At 33.3% G+C, this 22,266-nt stretch overlaps 2 protein-coding genes across 2 annotated transcripts; both read left to right on the top strand.

The window, feature by feature from the left end:
• Window positions 1–5,440: 5,440 nt before the first annotated feature.
• LOC145795632 (uncharacterized) lies at window positions 5,441–5,767 on the top strand. Its single transcript, XM_082880474.1, has one exon. It carries the CDS (start codon window positions 5,441–5,443, stop codon window positions 5,765–5,767), a length of 327 nt encoding a protein of 108 aa, XP_082736600.1.
• Window positions 5,768–14,815: 9,048 nt separating this feature from the next.
• HSP70T-2 (heat-shock protein 70T-2) lies at window positions 14,816–19,010 on the top strand. Its single transcript, XM_028226626.2, has 2 exons — window positions 14,816–15,065; window positions 17,123–19,010. The coding sequence occupies exon 2, from the start codon at window positions 17,125–17,127 to the stop codon at window positions 18,832–18,834; it is 1,710 nt and encodes a 569-aa protein (XP_028082427.2). The 5' UTR covers window positions 14,816–15,065; window positions 17,123–17,124; the 3' UTR covers window positions 18,835–19,010.
• Window positions 19,011–22,266: the final 3,256 nt, after the last annotated feature.

The raw sequence follows: 22,266 nt of genomic DNA on the forward strand, positions 1-22,266 counted from the left end.
AAACCTTCTGGGTTGGGGGGAGGGGGTTGTGGAGCAGTGTGGTCCGGGGTTCTTTCTTGGTTGGGTGGAATGTTTGGAGGTGGAGCAGGGAGGTTTCTTTGGAGCAAAGCATTGATCAGGGCCTGGTTTTGCTCGGCCATGCGGTTAATACTGTTAGTAAGTTCGATGATGTACTGTGGTGGGTTGTTTGGATGAGAAGGGTCTGTTTGATGATCGGCGGTATCATGGTGGGAAGCCATGGACCTAGTCGTGACCATACACCTGGACGGGTGAGAGGAAAAGGTAACAGTGAGAAAGGAGGGCTCCGGCGATAGTGAACACAACTAGCGCACGAATAAACCACAAATTTCCCACAGACGGCGCCAACTGATAGTACAGTCCGTCTCGGGTGGATGGGTCGGGCTGGTCCAGACTCTTCAAGTTCCGGTTTAGGGTGATGATTCCGTCAAATGACCTGCATGCAAGTCCAAAGAGGAACGGGGCAGTCCCCCAGTGAACCCTCCGGCATGAGAATTAGTAGAGGAAGAAGGAAAATGTAGAGAGAAAGATGGAGAGATAAAAAGCTTAACCTTCCTCTTGTCTTTCTATTCTTGCTTATATCCTTTGGTAATCATTTCACTGTCCCTTGTGACGTGCCCCCTTCCGCCGAAAGCCTGTGCCGTAGCTTACCTTGTTCAGAAGGAGGGGGCTCTGTTCCGACGGGGAGGTGTTGTCGTAATAAATGCTGTGATGGGGTGCATTAATGGTGATGTGTTGTGGTAATAACTCTGCAGATCTTTGTCTGCTGATGTGGCCCGTGTTCCACCTGCCATGTGCCCGAATGCCATTGGCCCCCCATGTCTAGATGGCCTCCAGCTGTCCTGGGCTTTGCCAACCGGGTTATGCTATTGGTCCTAAGCGATGGGTTCGGGGTGGTTTGCTGTGGGCCATATGCCTCGTGGGCCTATCCATGTCACAGTTAATAATTTTTAAAGACTATAATATCATTTATCTGATGATCTTATTTACAATTTGTCTTCCTTATTGTAGTGGTAAAGTACAAATGAAATCTTTGATAAAAAAAAAAAGTACAAATGAAATCATTAGGTAAGAATACTATTGTCATAAAAATTTAATAAATATGTTATGTCTTTACACATTACCTTGTTTTGTGTAAATTGTATCAAAATAATATCCAAAATAACTGTTGATCGAATATATTTACCCTTGAGCGTGAACCTCATTTGGATTTTTTTCTATTTACTCAACCCTTTTATTTTTTATACTAAATGATGTGATAGAAGAATGGAAAATAAAAACAGAAGTTATTTGAAATCCGGCCAGGACCATTCCCTTGACTTCTACCGATGAAAATTTTAGAGGGATTGCTTATCAGTTAGATGTAAAAAAAAAAATTATACAAATATAAAAGAGTGCAAGTAGGAGTGGATATCAGCCTGTTGGCCCACCCAATCAGTAAAAAAAATATTTTTAGCCCGAAATATTAATTGGTTAGATTTGAGATTTTATACTTTCAACACAACTCGACCTGCTATTAAATTATTTATTTATTTATTTATTTATAATATATTAAAATATATATATATATATTTTTTTATTGAAATCTAAACTTTATCTTTGTTGATTTTATTGAAACTCACATTTGTTGTGATATGTGATTGAATTTATTTAAGAAATCTTTCAATTTGTACATAAAATCTTTCAATTTATAATGATGTCAATATTTTTTAAAGAAATATAATGTGTGATGGAATTTAATTATTGAATGATTTAATTTTTTTCATATATAGCCCAATAGGTAGGCTTGAGATTTATAATTATTTTTTGGACCGAACTTGGACAGATATAGAGGCCAGATGTTAGGGTCGAATCAGGCTTGGACAGACACAAAGTCCCTTATTATGTAGTGTCAGCCCAACCTGACGTTTGTCTGCCTCGAGGTGCAAGTGAGATTTGCATCACCACGGTTCTTTACTTGTATTAGGGATGGTAATTTGAACAGGATTTTTGGTGAAACCCCCCTTTTGGGCCTCTTTATTAGGGTAAAGGATAACCCCAGTCAATTTTCTTCCAAAAAGCCCTTGAATAGGAAATGTCTACCTTAATAAGAACATTTTATAATTTTTATTTTTTTTATCACAATATTGCCCTTCTATATATACGTATCAGACATTTGAAATATTTGAAATCTGAGCTGAAGATCTCGCAGGAACGAAATCGATGAAGACGGTCTTCAAATCTGAAGATCTCGCAGCTGAAGATCTCTCACTTGGTCAACAATAGACGATCCCGCCGCCGACAATCAACACTCTCAATTAAACGAGAGTTTCATTGAGATTTGTGACTATTGATTGAGTTTTAGAGGGTTTTTTTTCAATTAGGTATGTTGATTTGTTGATTAATTTTTTTTGTTTTGTTTGTTTGTTTTTTTTTATTTATTTTTATTGTGTTTGATTTGATTTCGTTTGACAGAATCAGAGTAAAATTTTATTCTGGTTCTATTGCTCTGTTTTTTGTTTCAGAGAATGAGAGTAAAATTTTACTCTGATTCTATTGCTCTGTTTTTTGTTTGAGAGAATTAGAGTAAAATTTTACTCTGGTACGTGCTCTGTTTGCAATGAGAGTAAAATTTTACTCTAGTGTTAGAATGATATTTAAATTTTACTCTGGTACTTTTAGATTCAGAGTCTAACATTTTATTCGTTTTTCAAAGTAAAATTTTACTTTTATACAGAGTAAAATTTTACTTTTGTACAGAGTAAAATTTTACTTTTAGATTCAAAGTGTAACATTTTACTCGTTTTTCAGAGTAAAATTTTACTTTTAGATTCAGACTAACATTTTACTCGTTTTTCAAAGTAAAATTTTACTTTTATACAGAGTAAAATTTTTACTTTTAGATTCAGAGTGTAACATTTTACTTTTATTTAGAGTAAAATTTTACTTTTATACAGAGTAAAATTTTTACTTTTAGATTCAGAGTGTAACATTTTACTCTTATTCAGAGTAAAATTTTATTTTTATACAGAGTAAAATTTTTACTTTTAGATTCAGAGTGTAACATTTTACTCTTATTCAGAGTAAAATTTTACTTTTATACAGAGTAAAATTTTACTTTTAAATTCAGCAGGGTAACATTTTACTCTTATATTCAGAGTGTAACATTTTATTCTTATTTCAGAGTAAAATTTTACTTTTATGCAAAGTAAAATTTTACTTTTAGATTCATGTCTCAAGTTGTGTTGGTGACACACTATATAAGTTGTCAATCTTTGGCAAACCAAATAGTAAAAATTAACTCTAAAATATAGTACAATATTACACTAAATCACAGTGAAATTTTATCAATTCAAACTAAACACAAATTGACTTTTGGACTTGTAGTGGCAGTAAAATTTTACTTTCATAGTGACAGTAAAATTTTATTTTAATTAACAGTAAATTTTTACTGTTAATTGATTGCAGATTTGTAAAATGGTTCCACCTCTTATGTTGTTATGCAAGTATGGTGATCATACTATTGTGTTCAAGGTTGTGTCAAACTGCACGTCGAAAGATTTAACTGATTTCTTAAGTTGTAAATTGAAGAAGTTTGACAGCAGTGGTTGCATACTGTTATCGTACTGTTTGCCTGGACATTCGCAATGCATGATTGATGATGATTCTGATTTTCAGAATATGTTGTCGCTTGTTTATTCCCTTGGTGTTGACCGAGTTGATGTAACTATTACTAAAATGGGCATTTCAAATGAAAAACATGGAGTTAGAGAATCAGGAGACGCTAGTGGATCCAACATTACTGATGATGAAATGGATTTACTCCCTATGTGTTTGTCAACATGAAAAAAGAACTTTGTTGTCTTGTGGATGGGTGAATGGAATTACTCATGTAGGTCAAAGATTTATTGGAGGTGCAAAGGATTTTCGGACTGCATTATGTAAATATGCCATTGAGATAGGATTTGAGTTTGTGTATGTGAAGAATGAGAAGTGTCGGGTCACTGCTGTGTGTTCAATGCGGGAGTCCAAAGCTTGTTTATGGCGAGTACATGCATCTCTAGAAAGTGCTAATGATTTTTTCTACATTAGGACTCTACATAATGAGCATACTTGTGGAGCTGCAGTTCGTACTTTTAAAAACTCAAGGATGAGTTCAAATTTGGTTGCAAGTTTGATTGTTAATGAAGTTCGTGGGAATCCCCAAACTCGTCCAATTGATGTTGTGCGTCAATTTATAGATCAATACGAGCTCATCATTACGTACAATCACGCCTGGTAAGGAGTTGAGAAAGCTAGGACTACTACTTTTGGAGATTTCTCTATGTCTTATGATGAGATTCAATGGTATATGGATATTGTGATGAGCACAAATCCTAGTAGCTATTTGCGTCTTGACTATAACCATCAAAGTGGATGGTTCAAGAGGTTTTTTGTTGTGTTTAATGCTTCCATTCAAGGGTTTAGGCATTGCCGTCCTCTATTGTTTATCGATGGAACTTTTCTGAAGGGGAAATATAAGGGCACCTTGTTAACAGCTACAACGAAGAATGGGGATCAAGGTAGATATTACTATAGTTTATTCAAAAGTAACAAGTTACTTATTCTCAGAGTAACATGTTACTTATTTTCAAAGTAATATGTTACTGTTATTCAGAATAAAAATCTCTTATATTTGTCATTTTCGTTTAATATACTTACTTATTGTAAAATGTTATTTTTCCGGTTTTTTTCCTCTTACAATGGCAATTGTCGATGCGGAGACTACAGACAGTTGGGAATGGTTTTTTATGCATTTGTCGAATATATTGTTGGATGAAAGACTAATTACCTTCATATTTGATCGAAACGCAGGACTTTTGGAGGCTTTACCCAAGGTTTTACCTACTGCTTACCACTATTTTTGTCTCCAACACTTGAAGGCCAATTTGAGGGATAGGTTCTCCGGTCCAAGTTTTAGCAATACTTTCAGGAGTATAATAGTTTTTTTGTTTTCTTCTTGTGCTTATGCTCCGACAGTGGGATGTTTTAATCAGTGCTTGAAAGAATTACAAAATGAGAGAAAAGGGATCGTTTGTAGGTTTCTATCCAATTTGCCCTATGACAAGTGGACTAATGCATATTTTAAAGGACAAAAATATAGTGAAATGCACTCGAATGTGGCAGAGTCTTTCAATTCATGGATCCGTCAAGCTCGTCATTTGCTCACTACGAAGATGATTGATTCAATTAGGTTGAAGATCATGGATTTGATGTCGAGAATGAGAGAACAAGCTAAGAAATAGAATACTTTTCTTTGTCTGGAGATGGATTCAACATTAGTAAATGCTCTTAAAAGTGGAAGAACTTGGTTAGTTAGCTGTTCAAGTGATCATGCTTTTGAGGTTCAATCCCGGCCATCGGTTAGCGTTGAACTCTTGAATAGAACTTGCTCATGTTACCAATGGCAATTAATGGATTTCTTTGTGCTCACGCGGCGACCGCTATCCAAAAGAGCAGAGGTGATTTGTATGCACATGTGGAACCATTTTATTACACTAGCAAGTTCAAAGCTTGCTATGCTAAGTCCGTTTATCCAATACCCACTGTTGAGAAACCTCTTGTAGCTATGGATGATCTTGTTGTCCTTTCTCAAATTTGTAAGAAGCCACTTGGTAGGCCAAGGAAGAATAGGATTTCATCTAGGGGTGAGAAGATAAGACGAGTACAGTGTGGTAGATGCGAGAAGTACGGTCATAATAGGAAGACTTGCAAGGAGACATTGTCGTGAAAGACATTATCGATTTTGTAATAGAAGTATGAAAATAATGCAGTTCTTCTATAATAAATAGTCCATAGCAGTAATAGTATAGTATTTTAGACTAGATTTGTAAGGAGACATTGCAATAAAAGACATTTTTACTATGTTCTTGAATGGTTGTCTGTTCAAGTTTCTGATTTGCTTTGTGGTTGAGTTTGACATTTTAATATATTTTTTTAATGTGTTTGAATAAGTTTCATGTAAATGAACTTATAATGGAGTTTGTTCAGTAGGTGTGAAGGTCTGAAATGGCTGTGCTCAGCCTGTGCTTCCAAAGTAAAATTTTTCAATATTTCAGAGTAAACTTTTACTTTATTGCAAAGTAAAATTTTACTTTTTTCAGAGTAAAACTATACTGCCTTTCGAAGTACAAATTTACTATGTTATTGAATGGTTGTCTATGGGTGTGATGAGCCTCTGGTTTCACAGTAAAATTTAACTTTATTTCAGAGTAAAATGTTACTTTTAGATTTAAATTTTACCTTATTTCAGGGTAAAATTTTACTTTTATAGAGGGTAAAATTTTACTTTTGTGCAGAGTAACATTTTACCTTTAGATTCATAGTCTAACATTTTACTCATTTTTCAGAGTAAAATTTTACTTTCATTCAGAGTAAAATTTTACTTTTATTGCAAAGTAAAATTTTACTTTTTTCAGAGTAAAACTATACTGCCTTTCGAAGTACAAATTTACTATGTTGTTGAATGGTTGTCTATGGGTGTGATGAGCCTCTAGTTTCACAGTAAAATTTAACTTTATTTCAGAGTAAAATGTTACTTTTAGATTTAAATTTTACCTTATTTCAGGGTAAAATTTTACTTTTATAGAGGGTAAAATTTTACTTTTGTACAGAGTAACATTTTACCTTTGGATTCATAGTCTAACATTTTACTCATTTTTCAGAGTAAAATTTACTTTCATATAGAGTAAAATTTTACTTTTGTACACAGTAAAATTTTACTTTTAAATTAAGAGTGTAAAATTTTACTCGTTTTTCAGAGTAAAATTTTACTTTTGTGTAGAGTCTAACATTTTACTCGTTTTTCAGAGTATAATTTTACTTTTATACAGATTAAAATTTTACTTTTAAATTCTGGCGGTAACATTTAACTCTTCAGAGTGTAACATTTTATTTTTATTTCAGAATAAAATTTTACTTTTATGCAGTGTAAAATTTTACTTTTATGCAGAGTAAAATATTACTTTTAGATTCAGAGTGTAACAATCTATATAATAAAGTAGGATGGTTTTTGAATTTGTCATACACATATTTGTCCTATTAGGACATTTTGACGGCTGAGATCTATTCAAATTAAAAAACAACGGCTGAGATATATTTTTCAAAAAATATTCTACATGTACATTTTGTTTTTTTCCGCTTTTCTCTCTTACTTTTTTCCTTTTCTCACTCATCATTCTATAATCCCATGATCCCACATTCCTCTCTCTTTTTTATTTTTTTATTTTCTCTCATTTTTATTTTTCTCTCAATTTGTTTATTTTTTTTCATTTTCTCCTTTTTGTTTACTTATTTTTATTCATATTATATGGAAAAGTCTGTGATCCCAGAATTTGGAGCCAGATTTTACTGTGTGTAATGGATATTAAATTAATGAATTTTATAGTTCACAAATTAAATGAATTTGAACAATTAATTATTATATTTAAATTTATTGAATTCTTGATAGACTTCGTAAACTTAGACCTCATATGAATATTCAACATATTTTAATAAAGCAGGATGATTTTTGAATCTTCAACATATTTTTGTCCTATTAGGACATTTGGATGGCTTAATTTGTTCAAATTATAAAACAATAGCTGAGATATATTTTCCAAAAAATATTCTACATATACATTTTCTACTTTCCTATTTTTCTCTCTCTTACTTTTCCTTTTCTCACATCCCTCCTTCCATGATCCATAATCCGCCATTCCTCTTTCTTTTCTTTTTATTTCTTTATTTTCTCATGTTTTTATTTTTCTCTCTATTTGTTTATTTTTTTTATTTTCTCCTTTTTGTTCAATATATTTTACACATATTTCCATATAATGTATGTATGCCCGTAATACACTAGGATATTACAGGCATACATACAATTTCATATAATTATATAAGCCAAAGCAGTATAATATGTATGTCCGTGGAAATTGTATGTATGCTAGGCACATCTATTTATCTAGATATATATTATATAAGCAAAAGCGAGTTTTCATGAGGAGTTTTCTGAGAACTCCAAAATTTTATAATAAATTTGTGATTTTATCAAATTAAAAAATAAATTTAAATAGTGTTGGGATTACAATTATATTCTAATCCTAATATTATTTACATCGTGCCTTCAGGCACGGGCATACGCTAGTTTACTCATATTTCAGAGTAAAGTAAAATTTTACTTTTATGCAAAGTAAAATTTTACTTTTACGCAGAGTAAAATTTTACTTTATTTCAGAGAGTATGTCAACCCCTTAGAAAAACATTTCCAACCTGCAACAAAATTTACCACAATACACAAAATCCCCTAATGATCATCATGCAATCTTTGTGCAAAAATAACCTAACAACACAATTACATATATCATCAAAGACACACAATTATAACCTGCATCATTGTATTCTATCCATAACAACGTTCATTCCTAGTCAAAACAATATCCTGCTATAATAATGTATTAATTACCAAACCACAGTAAAATTTACTAGAACAATAGACATAGCATGTACTATCTAATACTCTTTTAGTATTCTTTCACTTACAATTACTTTTTCACCATTATTTCGTTTACAAAAACCGAAATTATATACATCATTCACAGTAGTTCTCCAAAAGTTGTCCACATTGTCATCCTTGAGGTCTTAGCTCTTGCCTATTTTTTTTTATTTTTTTTGAGGTTGAATTGTTCCTCAGTCCATGCTTTTGGATAATCATTCAAAAATTGATGCACTATTAACACTCAGAAATTTTTAATTTCATCATCTTCCATAGAATTTGCAATAGGCTCGTCTCTTATGATTTGGCGCATAATATAACATATAATAATTCCGCAATCAACACTATTAATAAAAATCAATATCTTGTTAGATTTAGTCAAATTTGAAAACTACCAATTCAAGCATGTAGTAGTAGCGTGAAATATTTACGATATTGGGCGTTGTTGTGGACTATCTTTCACAAAAACCAAGTTTGCAAACTTTCTTCTACCTCTCTTCGTTTTTTTGGCCAACTTGTTCTCCACATATGTTATCTAACACCATTGCATAATTGTTTGGTCATAATTAAATTCAATAATAAAACACAGCAAAAAATTACTGTTAATATGATGCAAAGCACTTACAATCTTTTTTGCATCCTTAAGGTAAGGATCTTCTCTTTTGTCTCTTGGCCTTAAAGAATTGTAATGTCTCCACTCATTAAATTCAGTGTCAAATACAAGAAGGTTCCAGTGGTAGGGTTTTTCTTCCTTCTTGTTCCCATTGGAGTTCATGCAAAAGTGAAGGTATCTGTACCCACTCAAATCTTGCTCAAGCACTTGGTCAATTAAACGATTTCTCAAATCTCCATAACCCCATTTCACAAGTGATTGCATTTAATCATATAAGTGTGTCATGTCTCAAGTTGTGTTGGTGACACATTGTATGAGTTGTCAATCTTTGGCAAACCAAATAGTAAAAATTAACTCTAAACTATAGTACAATGTTACACTAAACCACAGTAAAATTTTATCAATTCAAACTAAACACAAATTGATGGCTTACCCAACAAAGGCTTGAGAAAAAGAATGACTTATTATTTTCTGGCTTTTTTGCTTCTTGTTCAATCTGAAGCATTTCAACAAAGCTGTCAATGACCTACAAAAACAAAAATCAATTAGATATATGTTAATAAAATGAACTATTTTTAGTTATTGAAGTGAACACTAGTCATTGAAAATTGTATGGCCACTTACATTATTTGCAGTATCACCATCTCTCATAATTGCATCCACATCATGCATTGTAACATATACCCCATTTCCTGTGCCGAACCATATGATTGCACTAGTCATAAGGTAAAAAAAATGTTCATTAACACGTTGTAGTTTGATAACAGTAAAAATCTATTGTTTGATAAAATTAAAATGGTCTTACTCTGTGGTTTCCAAATTGTAAATCTTGTTCAGTAGACACTTATCATTCTCATCAACCAATTTGCATATTGCAGCCTTATCTGGAAACAAAACCCTTTCAACTGGCTTTGGTTGGCTTAGAAGCAAGTTGTTAACACAAATCACTTCATTTGATATCACTTTAATCACTTGTTTTGTGGTCTTTTTTTCTTTGCCTCTCTTGGCTCACATTCAAAATCAAACATCTCTTTCTTCTTCCTCGCCTTGATTTTGATTTTCTTGACCATGGATGTTTGCAATGGCTCTATGACTATAGGTGTTTCTTTCAATGTACTTTGAATCCAAAAATTTTGCTCCTGTTCTACTCCTTTAGCATGTGGCATTTCTTTAGAAGCAAAAGCTTAGATAGCCGCATACACTGCATTTTCTTCAATCTGATCAACCAACTGTTTATTTTCATATTCGAGTACTTTAAACTCCTTTCTCAGTTTCTCCATTTCTTTCTCTGTGTTGCTCATCTTTTCCATCATTTCTTTTGTTTTTGCCTCTTGATCCTCTTGTATTTTTTGCATTGTTTCTCTCATTTTCTTCAGTTCTTCAACCAATGCCATATTCTCACTTTTCAGTCTATTGTTTTCTTTTTGAACTTGTTCTAATTTCCGAAGATCAATGAAGTCCTTCAAAAGTTGATCATCTACTAAAGCTTCAACTATATGATCTTCATCTTCTTTAGTCTCCAAATTTTCCTCCATGTCCAATGCATCTTCTTCCTCATCATTGCGAATGAGATTCATTTCTTCTTTGGAAGTGGGTTTCAGTTCATCGTGATTTAACTGCTTTTGAAAAATAGAAAAAGAAAAAAAGTCAGCAATGAAGCAAACTTTAACCACTAGAGTAAAATTTTACTCTGTTTCAAAGTAAAAGTTTACTCTGATTGTAAGTAATAAGTAAACTTTTACTCTAATTTTAAGTAAACTTTTACTTTGTTCAAGAGTAAGTAAAATTTTGCTCTGATTGTAAGTAGAAGTTTACTTTGATTGTAAGTAAACTTTTACTCTGTTCAAGAGTAAGTAAAATTTTACTCTGATTGTAAGTAAATTTTACTGTGATTGTAAGTAAACTTTTACTCTGATAATAAGTAAACTTTTACTCTGGTCAAGAGTAAGTAAAATTTTACTCTGTTTCAAAGTAAAATTTTACTCTGATTGTAAGTAAAAGTTTACTCTAATTGTAAGTAAACTTTTACTCTGATTTAAAGTAAACTTTTGCTCTGTTCAAGAGTAAGTAAAATTTTACTCTGTTTCAAAGTAAAATTTTACTCTGATTGTAAGTAAAAGTTTACTCTAATTGTAAGTAAACTTTTAGTCTGATTTAAAGTAAACTTTTGCTCTGTTCAAGAGTAAGTAAAATTTTACTCTGTTTCAAAGTAAAAGTTTACTGTGATTGTAAGTAAACTTTTACTTCAGTTTTAAGAAAACTTTTACTCTACTCAAGAGCAAGTTTTCTTATGTAAGTATAATTTTAAGCAAAGTGAACCAATAAGGCTGAGTTTGGAAAAATGATACCTCTTCGGGCTTTAGTGTTTGCAATGACCTCTTCATTAGCTTTTTCCTCAATGTTGATAAGTCCCATCGAAGGAGCCTTGGACACAAATTTTTTCCTTGAGGTTGAATGAGGGTAGTATACTCGCATAACCAGTACTATAAAATAAAAAATCGAAATTAGTTAATTCTCTAAAGATAGATTACATAATATTTTAAGTAGTTCAATTTACTTACCAAAAGAAGAAGTACACACCCAGTCACATTTTCAGGACTTCCTAATGAAGAATGGATTGAAGTAGTCAACGTGGATGCAACTATAGTCGACCATGCATATGAATTCATCATTTCCAAATCTTCTACAAGGACAACAAAGCCCATCCAACTGTTAGACCAGTTATTGGTAATAGCAAAGTTGCCACAATAAACAAACACATTATTCGGGAAACATCCTCAACATCAACTGTCGTTGTGCCTTCCAATGCATCTACTAATGCCTCTCGCAAACTCTTTATGGATATTCTTGACATATTACAAAACCTTCTCTGCACAAAAGCTGATTCTTGTTTCTTCCCATATGAGACGTTTACTTTTTTCATTCCTGATTTTATCCCAAAAATAAAAGTAACGTCACTGTCTCGTATGTCACACGTTTTCTCCCCAAGCTTAAATCCCTTTGCATGAAAGTCATAACATTTGATCACATCCATGACATTATCATCAAGTTTCTTAAACTTCTTTAACACCACATCTTCTTCTTTCCAAAAAGATTTAAACAACATCCCAGAAGGTGTTCTCTCAAGGGTAGTAATATGTCTTTTAGTGAACCTCGTGTCCCATTAGGTTTATCAGTGAAACAATACTTAACCTATATTGTTTCACATAGTTCTCCCTCTCCCGTACTTCATGTACAACATTCAACTTCAAAGGTTTTGTTGTTGAAGACATTGGATTGCTTTCGTTACAGCCTTCATCATCACTAGCATTGGACTGAACTTCTTTACTACTTTTGCCCTTTTTTTTAGGGACTTTCTTCTTTTGTATAGCAGTTTGTGGAACTTCAAAATCATCATCATCATCATCATCATCACCACATTTGTTTCTTGCAACAACCATTTTAAAACAGTAAAAAGTTTTCCTATATCAACAGTGTAACATTTTACTTTAAACAACAAAGTGACAAAACAAATAAACACTAAAGAAAATACACAAGCATTGTAATGAGACAGTAAAGTTTTACTTTGTTTGCCAGTAAAACTTTACTTTTATTAAAAGTAAAATTTTACTTTGATTGGAAGTAAAATTTTACTCTGAACAATATACCCTAGGAAATAAACCAAAAACACATACAAAATTTATAGAACCAAGAATCAACAAAACCTTGTCTCAATTTTGACTATACGCAACACAGTTCTGAAATTAACATGTACAATTCACATTCAAACCGAAATCAGAAAAATCACGAAACTACAATCACATTCACATACATAAATAGATTTATATATATATATATACACACAAATTGATATGCACATTTATGTAATGAGCAAAGGCTCGAATTAAAGTAAAATTTTACTCTGGTTGGAAGAAAAATTTTACTCTCATTGTAAGTAAAATATGACTCTGAAAAATTCATGAAGCAAGTGAAATTGAAAGCATTGAAATTGCAGGACCAAAACACTATAGAAATCAAAGCAATGAAATTGAAGCAAAACTGCATACACCATTCTGAAATACCTAAATTAGTTTTCAAAATTTTTAAACCTTAACATTCTCACATGATTTAGTAATTTAAAGTATTTTAAGATAATGATAAAAATTTTAGAACATATGACCCTTACTGTAACCCAAAATCCCAAACTCTACTCACCCTAATGCAACAATAAAAAAAAAAAAAAAAAAAAAAAATCCTTTGCAGCCTTACAATCTCATCCCATACCATGCCAACGTAATCTCATACACCACTCGCAAAATGAAAACAAACCCAGACAGACTTCATAATATCGAAAAACTAGCAGAAAGGGAAAAAAATCACCTGCAAAATGTGTGTCCAAAAGAGAGAGTAAAGCGTAATGCAGAGTTCGATTCGAGCGCAAGCGACGAACGTGTAACGTTCCAGGGGTAGAAAGACAGAGTAGCTCTAGAGAGCGAGAGTAATGAGATTCAGAGAAGGGTTTTCAATCGGTGCTAGGGTTTGCGAATGAGCATAGATATTCAGAGAAGGCTTGTCAATCGATGAAACAGAGTGAGGGGAGAGAAACGGTGAAATTGTTTCGTATTTCCCCACTTATATGGAAGGACATTTCAGTCAATTCATAATATTTTTTTAATTGAGGGGCTTTTGGGGTCATTGTTTTATTCCGTGGGTTGGACACAAAATAGGCCCAATTGGGGGGTTTTTTCACCAAAAATCCCCAATTTGAACCCAAACTGAGGAGATCGGGCCCCTTGACCCTAATTAGAACGGTTTTTTTCCAAAAAATACTCCCAACGGGTTGGGGATGTTATTCGAAACTGAATCCCCGACAATTTTCGGGGGCATGGACGGTGATAAGCCCCCCCGTCTTGTCCCTAGTCCATCCCTGCCCCCATTTCTATCTCGAACTAAAATTATTATTATACCCCTCTACATATGTGTTTCTCTAGAGATTTTTTTGACTCATTGTTTGGATGTCTTTTTTTTTTTTTTTGGTGGTGTGTGCGTTGTTTTGTATCTTGTTTGTCATGTTATTGTTGTTTGGATATTTATGTTTGGACATTACTAGATCATGCTTTTATATATATTATTTTTATTTGCCTAAAAAAAAAAAAAGGATATGCAAAATTCAAAAAAAAAAAAATGGGTAGGGGATTTTTCGGGATCGGGAAAACCCGATCCTCGTTAGGAGGCGGAGGGTGATGGATTTCCCGCCAAGGATCGGGGGCAGGAATAGAAAATTTTATACCTTCGGGGATCGGGGAGGGAGAGTGTAATCCCCGACCCCACCCGACCCGTTGCTATTACTAACTTGTATCCCAACATGAAACTACTTGCATCCTTCATATTTTAGTAATTTTTTTCTTTACTCGACTGTTAAGTAATTTCTCCAAAAAAAATTTCCCTAAAATATTGAATAAAAAAATATTTTAAAATAATTAATTGTTAATTTTAAAATTCAGGGAAATAAAATGTAAATGAGTAGTGTAGTTTATCCACATTCTTGATTCTATGGGCTTTGTTAGGAAAATGGTTAAAAGTTAAATTTTGACTTTTAATTTAGATCATATTATTTTTCTATTTTTTATATATATTTTTAAAAAAAAAATAAAAAAAAAAAAATTTTAACCCTTCTTTCAAAATAACCCTATATCAAATGAGGTAGTAAAAGCAAATAAAAAGTGAAGTAATAAAGCAGAAAGAGAGAGAGAGTAGTAACTAGTGTCCTCTTTCTCCCTCTAAATCTTTCCTCGTCTCTCTAGGAAACTCTAGAACAAGTGCCAGCACCTTGTTTTAGTTCCTTCACATAACCCAGTCTCCGCACTCATTGAAGACAGTCCTCCGGTGCTTCTTGTCTGTTCTCTCGCAGTCTCTCCCCTCTCTGTTACTCTCTCTCTCTCTCTCTCTCTCTCACACTCAACTGTAAGTTCTCTCTCTACACGCACTTTGCTTCTATCTATCCATTGAGTTTTCCATTAGCTCTCTCTCTCTGTTGTATGTGCGTGTATTGGAAAACCTCCTCTAATGATTTATGGTACAAGTTTGAGCACCGTAATCTGAATTTCTTATGATTGTAATTTCTACCCATTAATCTGCTCATCGTTTTATGAATTGGGTTGGTCTTGCTTTTATGTATTGTTCTCTGTATGATGATATTACTTTCTTTTTATCAATTACCTTCACTGTTAATTTATTGCTGGTTTGCTCTTGTACTGTAATCTTTCGTACCCTTTGTCTTGAATTTCATTTTAAGAGTTGGGTTGTTCTGTTTTTTTATTGTTTTATTTATTAATCTGAGCCAATTGTGATTTTTTTTTTCTTTTCTTTTTTTTTTTCTTTTCTTCATTGTTATCTTGATTTTTATAGTCTGTTAAATGGTTTCTTAATGAACTCTTGTTAAATTTGGCTACAAGTGCTGCATCATTTAGTGCATTAAAGAGATAGATTATGACTGTCATGAAGAAGAAGGTCACTATGATAGTTTCATAGCACTTGGAGCAAATTAGAGCGAGTGAGAGTTGTCTCGCATTTCACAAATTTCACTTGCACCGGACGCAAGTGCAATTATTTTGAGTTGTTTTCATTTAAAGGCACTTTCCCCAATAAGTAATGCTTTGGTGTTTATTTTGACCAATTTATCCACAATTTTGATCTAATTATATAGATATACAAAACATTGGTTGCCCCCTCCTAATCTTTGTTTTTAGATGGACAACATGTATGCCACAAAGATGTTTGTTGAAAGACCTCAAAGGATTGTGTTTTTTTGACAGATTGATTATTTAATACCTATAATTAATTGCAAGAATAGAGATCAAAAGTAGTTATGGATTTTGTGATAGAGTTTACTAGTTATTTCCCCCAAAATTTTGAGTGGTGCTGTTTCCCAAGTCTTGTTCAATGATGCTTTGAAATCACTTCCGAAAAAACTAAGACCAGGAAGAGGGTTTGATACACAATGGATTAACCCTGTTTGTTCTTCAAGGGGCCCGTCTTGCTTCTTTGAAGGAGGCTTTACATATGCTTCAACCATGACATCACTAGAATAATGCACTGAAACTTTTTCTTTATAATGTCTTTGTGATTTACTAGAATAATAAAACTAAAAGGCTTACATTTTTGGCATGGGGCGTGCACCTCCTCCTTGCAATGCATAAGACGTACTGCTTTAGAATTTATTAGCCAACATTCGTTACATGTCGTATCAGTAGTTTGTTGTGAAGTAGGGTAGGTATTGCTAGATATATTGGTGTATCTCCTATATTGTATGAAAATAATTCATAGCTCATTAAAGGCCTTCTTTGGTATGTAAACATAATTGATTATCACTTTATGCTTAATTTTTTCAAAGTGGCATCACTCTCGAAATTTTGCAATGTTATGTCCATATGAACAAGAACAACTATCTTATTAGTTCTTTGTGATAAAGGTTTGGAGAATTCTATTATACACACCCTCATACGATATGCACCCTTGGCGACCAATTTTCTTCTTTAGTTATGACATTATTTTGAGATATTTGGTTATGACTTTTTTTTTGTTTTTAGTTATGATTCAGAAAGTATAAAGTTATGTCATTTTCTTTTGTAGTTATAAGATGCATATGGTACGCAGAGGTGTGTACCATATTCTTTCCCTGAAGGTTTAGGAGTACTTTGTTTTGTTTGATTTTCAGAATTTATTTTCTGATTTTTTTTAAATGAAAAATAGTTTGACAAAAAATAAACATCAAAAAGATTTTTTCGAATCTTTAAAATTATTTCTGCCCTAAAAAAGATAAAATTATATGGAAGTGATTTTTTTTCAACTATTAGCTTTTAGATTTATTTTTAAAAAAATAATAATAAATCAAAAAACAGATTTTGAAACTAAACCAAACAGAGGACGTGGGTGGAAAGTGAACGATTGTGTCATCAATGTTTATTGACAAATGTGGAAATGCCTGAGTCATATTTGGTAAACAACTATTCATAATGCAGGAATGGCTGAACCAGCATACACTGTGGCATCTGATAGTGAAACAATTGGAGAGGAAAAATCTTCATCTGCTTTTCCCGAAATCGCTATTGGAATCGACTTCGGTACTTCTCAATCCAGTGTGGCAGTATGGAACGGCTCCCAAATAGAGCTCCTTAGGAATGCTAGAAACCAGAAGCTGATGCGATCATTTGTCACCTTCAAAGACGAAATTCCTTCTGGTGGAGTCAGCTATCAGCTGTCTCACGAGTACGAAATGTTATCCGGTGCTGCAATCTTCAACATGAAACGCCTAATTGGTAGAGCGGACACCGACCCAGTTGTTCATTCAAGCAAAAACCTTCCATTTTTGGTACAAACATTGGATATTGGTGTCCGACCCTTTGTTGCAGCGTTAGTGAATAACGTTTGGAGATCTACAACTCCTGAAGAAGTTCTTGCAATATATTTGGTGGAATTACGAGCCTTGGCTGAAATTCATTTAAAGCGTCCAGTGAGGAATGTTGTTTTAACTATTCCAGTTTCATTCAGCCGGTTCCAACTAACCCGAATTGAGCGAGCTTGTGCCATGGCGGGCCTTCATGTACTGAGATTGATGCCCGAACCAACAGCTGTGGCTCTGTTATATGCACAGCAACAGCAACAGAACATGCATGAGAATATGGGCAGTGGAAGTGAAAAGATTGCACTTATTTTTAATATGGGTGCCGGGTATTGTGATGTAGCTATAACTGCTACGGCCGGAGGAGTTTCACAAATAAAAGCATTATCAGGAAGTACCATCGGAGGAGAAGACATACTTCAAAATATGATGTGTCATCTCTTGCCCAATATGGACAATCTCTTTTCGAGCCATGGAATTAACGAGATCAAGTCAATGGGGTTGCTTAGAGTTGCCACTCAGGATGCGATCCACAAGCTCTCATTACAAACTAGTGTTCAAGTTGACGTTGATCTAGGAAATGGATCAAAAATACATAAGATTGTGGACCGGGTGGAATTCGAGGAAGTAAACAAAAATGTGTTTGAGAAATGTGAGACCCTCGTAAAACAGTGCTTGCAAGATGCAAAGGTGGATGTAGAGGATGTGAATGATGTAATACTTGTAGGCGGTTGTTCGAATATACCAAGGATAAGGAGTCTTGTTCTGGGCATATGTAAAACCGAGACAAGTTATACCAGGATGAATCCATTGGTGGCTGCAGTTTGCGGAGCGGCATTGGAAGGAGCTGTTGCCTCCGGTATCAGTGACCCTTTTGGGAGCTTAGACCTGTTAACAATTCAAGCCACCCCTCTGAACATTGGGATTCGAGCCAATGGAAACGCTTTTGTACCCATTATAAATCGAAACACAACAATGCCATCAAGGAAAGAATTGATTTTCACAACTGCCCATGATAACCAATCTGAAGCACTGATTGTTGTCTATGAAGGTGACGATCAATCATTGGAAAAGAATCATCTTCTGGGCTATTTCAAGATCATGGGAATACCTCCGGCTCCGAAAGGAGTTCTGCAAATCAGAGTGTGTATGGATATCGATGCTTCAAACGTCTTGAGAGTTTCAGCTGGTGGGGTTGTTCCAACGATGCCTTTTATGGAAGTTAGGATGCCAACTGTCGATGATGGCCACGGATGGTGTGCTCAAGCTCTGATCGGACAGTATGGTTCGACTTTGGACTTGATTTCAGTGCCAAAGATGATGCAGCAGTGAAGGCTAAATGGCAAGCAAGTGTTGTTATGTATGATATGTTACTATGTTATGTGCTGTTAGTACCTTTGACTGATATTGTTATCAGTACAAAGAGTTGTTAATAATGTGCACTTTTTTGTAATGATGAATAATTGTTTGATGTTTTTGGGATGTTAAATTTATAATGTTTTGTACAATTGTTTTTATTTTATTTTATTTTATGTTTTTATGGATCTGTGGTGGCTCTACTTCTTGTTTATGGTAGTTCAGCAGTAGGTTATGAATGATTGAACAGAACTGAAAATTTGTTGTAGTTTCAATTTTTCCTCGATTAGGCTTTTGGGATTGCATGGTTGCTTTGATAACTTTATGATTTACTAGGACTGCAGTGTAGTGGATTTGATATAAATTCTACTTGGTTGTATTTTACTTTTTGAAATATAGAAAATTTGTTCGACAAATCATTTTCAAAAGCCATTTGTTTAGAAAACATCAGTAAGTGACTTTTGAATGTTCAAAAATTGTTTCAAGCAAGAATAAAAACTACGGGTATTTTTGAACTTTTTATTGTTGTTGGATTGCAAAACAAGAAAAAGGGAAAGCGAAAAACAAAACCAAAAAAAGAAAAAGAAAAAAGAAGATGACTTTGGCATTCAAAATGGGAGGGTGTGAGAGGCTCTATAGACTATTGGGCTACACCAGATTGTGCCCAAGTACCAAACCAGGCAAACCCACTATTTGGGTGGATGTGTTTGCATGTACTTGGTCATACATATTCTTGGCCCATCCTTGCTTGTATTTTGGTCTTGTCCCATGACTTTAGCGCCCTTTGTCTTGGTATAGAAATATTGTTTTAAAAAGTTCTATTTTCTTTCTCCCTCGTCCTTTCCATTCACCAGTTCTCGTATTAATTTTTTGGCTTTCGAAAGTTAGTATTGTAATTTTAAGCGTGCCAGCAAGAATCAATCAGTCCTTACAGAAGATTAATTGCCAACCAATTATCAGACGATTGTGTTTCAGTTCTTTCAGCTTCAATAAAGAGGACTTTTACTGGTGGCTTGTTTAGGAAAATTTGGTAAACAATAATTAAATGAAGAACAATTATCGCATTTCATTAAATAAAAATGAAAAACTTACAATGATCTAATCCAGTCTCGTGGAGGTTTACAGCAACAAATTACTTGAGACTACTCCTATGAATAAAGTGCAATACAAGAATTTGAAAAACATAAATGTAAAGAACAAGAAATGTAAAAACTGAAAGGAAAATATGAAGTAAATGACTGATTTCTAGATCTAAGTCTAGGTCCGTCTTCTTGGGGCCTTCTCTGCTATTTATACTTCTCAATGTTAACTGTCGAAATAAGCTTCTAACCGTCGAAGCATCCCTCCATGATCGCTGATCATACTTTCTCACAGTTAGCTGTATTACGCCATGTCTGCAATTAGGCTTCTCTCCTAATTTTGAATTTGAACCTTATGAGTAACCGTTGGGTTACATCACCTTATATCCCTTGATCATTCCAGTGTTATGCAGACTCATTTTTGCCAGTATGGGTTGACACATGTCTGACTATGGTTGGCGATTTATATTACCTTCCCAAATTGTCCGTCTCATGCCACGTGTTGAATCGTGATTGGCTTTTACAATTTATATAACCAACAGGTGATGACTCCTTTTCTCTTGCACTCTCATCCATCAGCCACCACCTCCGACCACGCCCTCCAACAACCCTTATCCTCAATCACCTTTTGACAACTCACTAAATATATATTTATTTATTTTTATTTATAAATTGATAAAAGAAAAAAAAAAAGTTGTAAGTCCTAACAAACATTAACTTCTAAACAATTTAAGACTTCGTTTGGCAAGTGATGATTTTATTCAAAAAATCAAAAAGTTATTAAAAAAATCAAAAAGTTAACAATTTATATAAAAAAGTCAAATTTTCTTTTTTCTCTTTACTTTTTTTTACATCTTTTCATAAAAAATCAAAAAGTCATCCTAAACATGCTAATTTTTTTTGTATCTTATTTTAACTAAAAAACTAAAAAATTACTAAAAAGTATTTTCCCAAACAAAGCCTAAGTGTACCAAAATAAAATAAAATGAATATGACACAAATGCAAAACAAAAGGTGAGTTTGACATGTGAATTCCACTTCTATGGGCCACACACATTTATTGTACATTTGGATCACATTCCATGGAGAAAAATAAAATTTGAAAAGGGTTCAGCTTATCTCATGTTAAAATCAAGATTGAACCATTCAGTTTAGCTCATAGGTTTATTTTTAGATCTCGTTTCGATAATTCGAACTGTTCAATATGTAGAACTCGTTGAATATTATATTTTTGTAAAAAAACATATTGATCGGATATTGATAGCTATTTGATCGGATCAGAATTTCGTCAGTCATTTATTTTTTCACCATCCATTTTTTTAACAAATCTGATCCGATTAAATAGCTATCGAAATCTGATCAATGTAATGTTTAACAGAGCTATAATACTCGATGCGTTTTACACATTAAACGGTTTGGATTATCGAAACGAAATCCAAAAATAGGCTCATGAACTAAACTGGACAGTTCAATTTTAATCTCAAACATGAGATAAGCTAGATCCTTTGAAAAAATGTTATGTAAAATAATAGAAAACAACTAATCTACGTTTTCCAATGGCATAGGACTATCAGCAACATGTGAGTTGGAAATTGATAAGTGTATGTAATAATTAACTTTCCAATTGGATTGTTCTCAGATCTTTTTGGACTGGCATACTTGTATGGGCATTGCACTACAAAGTACAAATAAGATTCACTTCTTACTCAAAATTATGAGTTTCCTTCATTCCATATATCTATCTATATAGAGAAAGTCTACGATATTAGAAAAGAAGTTTTAAAAAATTATTCAGAAAGATAGAAGAATTGTGATTACTATTGGGTCACTTCTTGAATGAATCTTGACCATAATTTGGAAAATTCGAGTATTTTTCGAATTTTTTTGTTTTTTAATTTATAGCATTGCTGATCCATATATCAATCACGTCTTGAGGTAACAATCCCATCTCAAGCCAAACAACTGAAAAGAAGACATGATGAAAGAGACTCTTAAACTCCATAACCAAACAAAAAAAGCATATTTCAAGGATTATGCATTGGAATTGACTCCAAACACTGCCCCTTTAATTTGTCCACATTGAAGCTCATTGCAAACTAGAAAACAAATTTATACACAAGAGGGAATTGAAATGATAGATCAGCCCTAAGGAACAGAACCTTGAGTGCTTAAGGACACATGGGTACCCGACAAAAACATGGTCCTATATGTGTATATATATATATATATGCACGTATATTTATTTAGGGAAATTCTTTGTTTTATGTACATGATTGTTCACATATGAGTGTGAACTGTTTCCAAAACCAACACAAACCCACAAGTCACT

The sequence above is a fragment of the Camellia sinensis genome, chromosome 7 (assembly GCF_055761805.1).
Source record: "Camellia sinensis isolate YWXY chromosome 7, ASM5576180v1, whole genome shotgun sequence".
NCBI classification, from domain to species: Eukaryota; Viridiplantae; Streptophyta; class Magnoliopsida; order Ericales; family Theaceae; genus Camellia; species Camellia sinensis.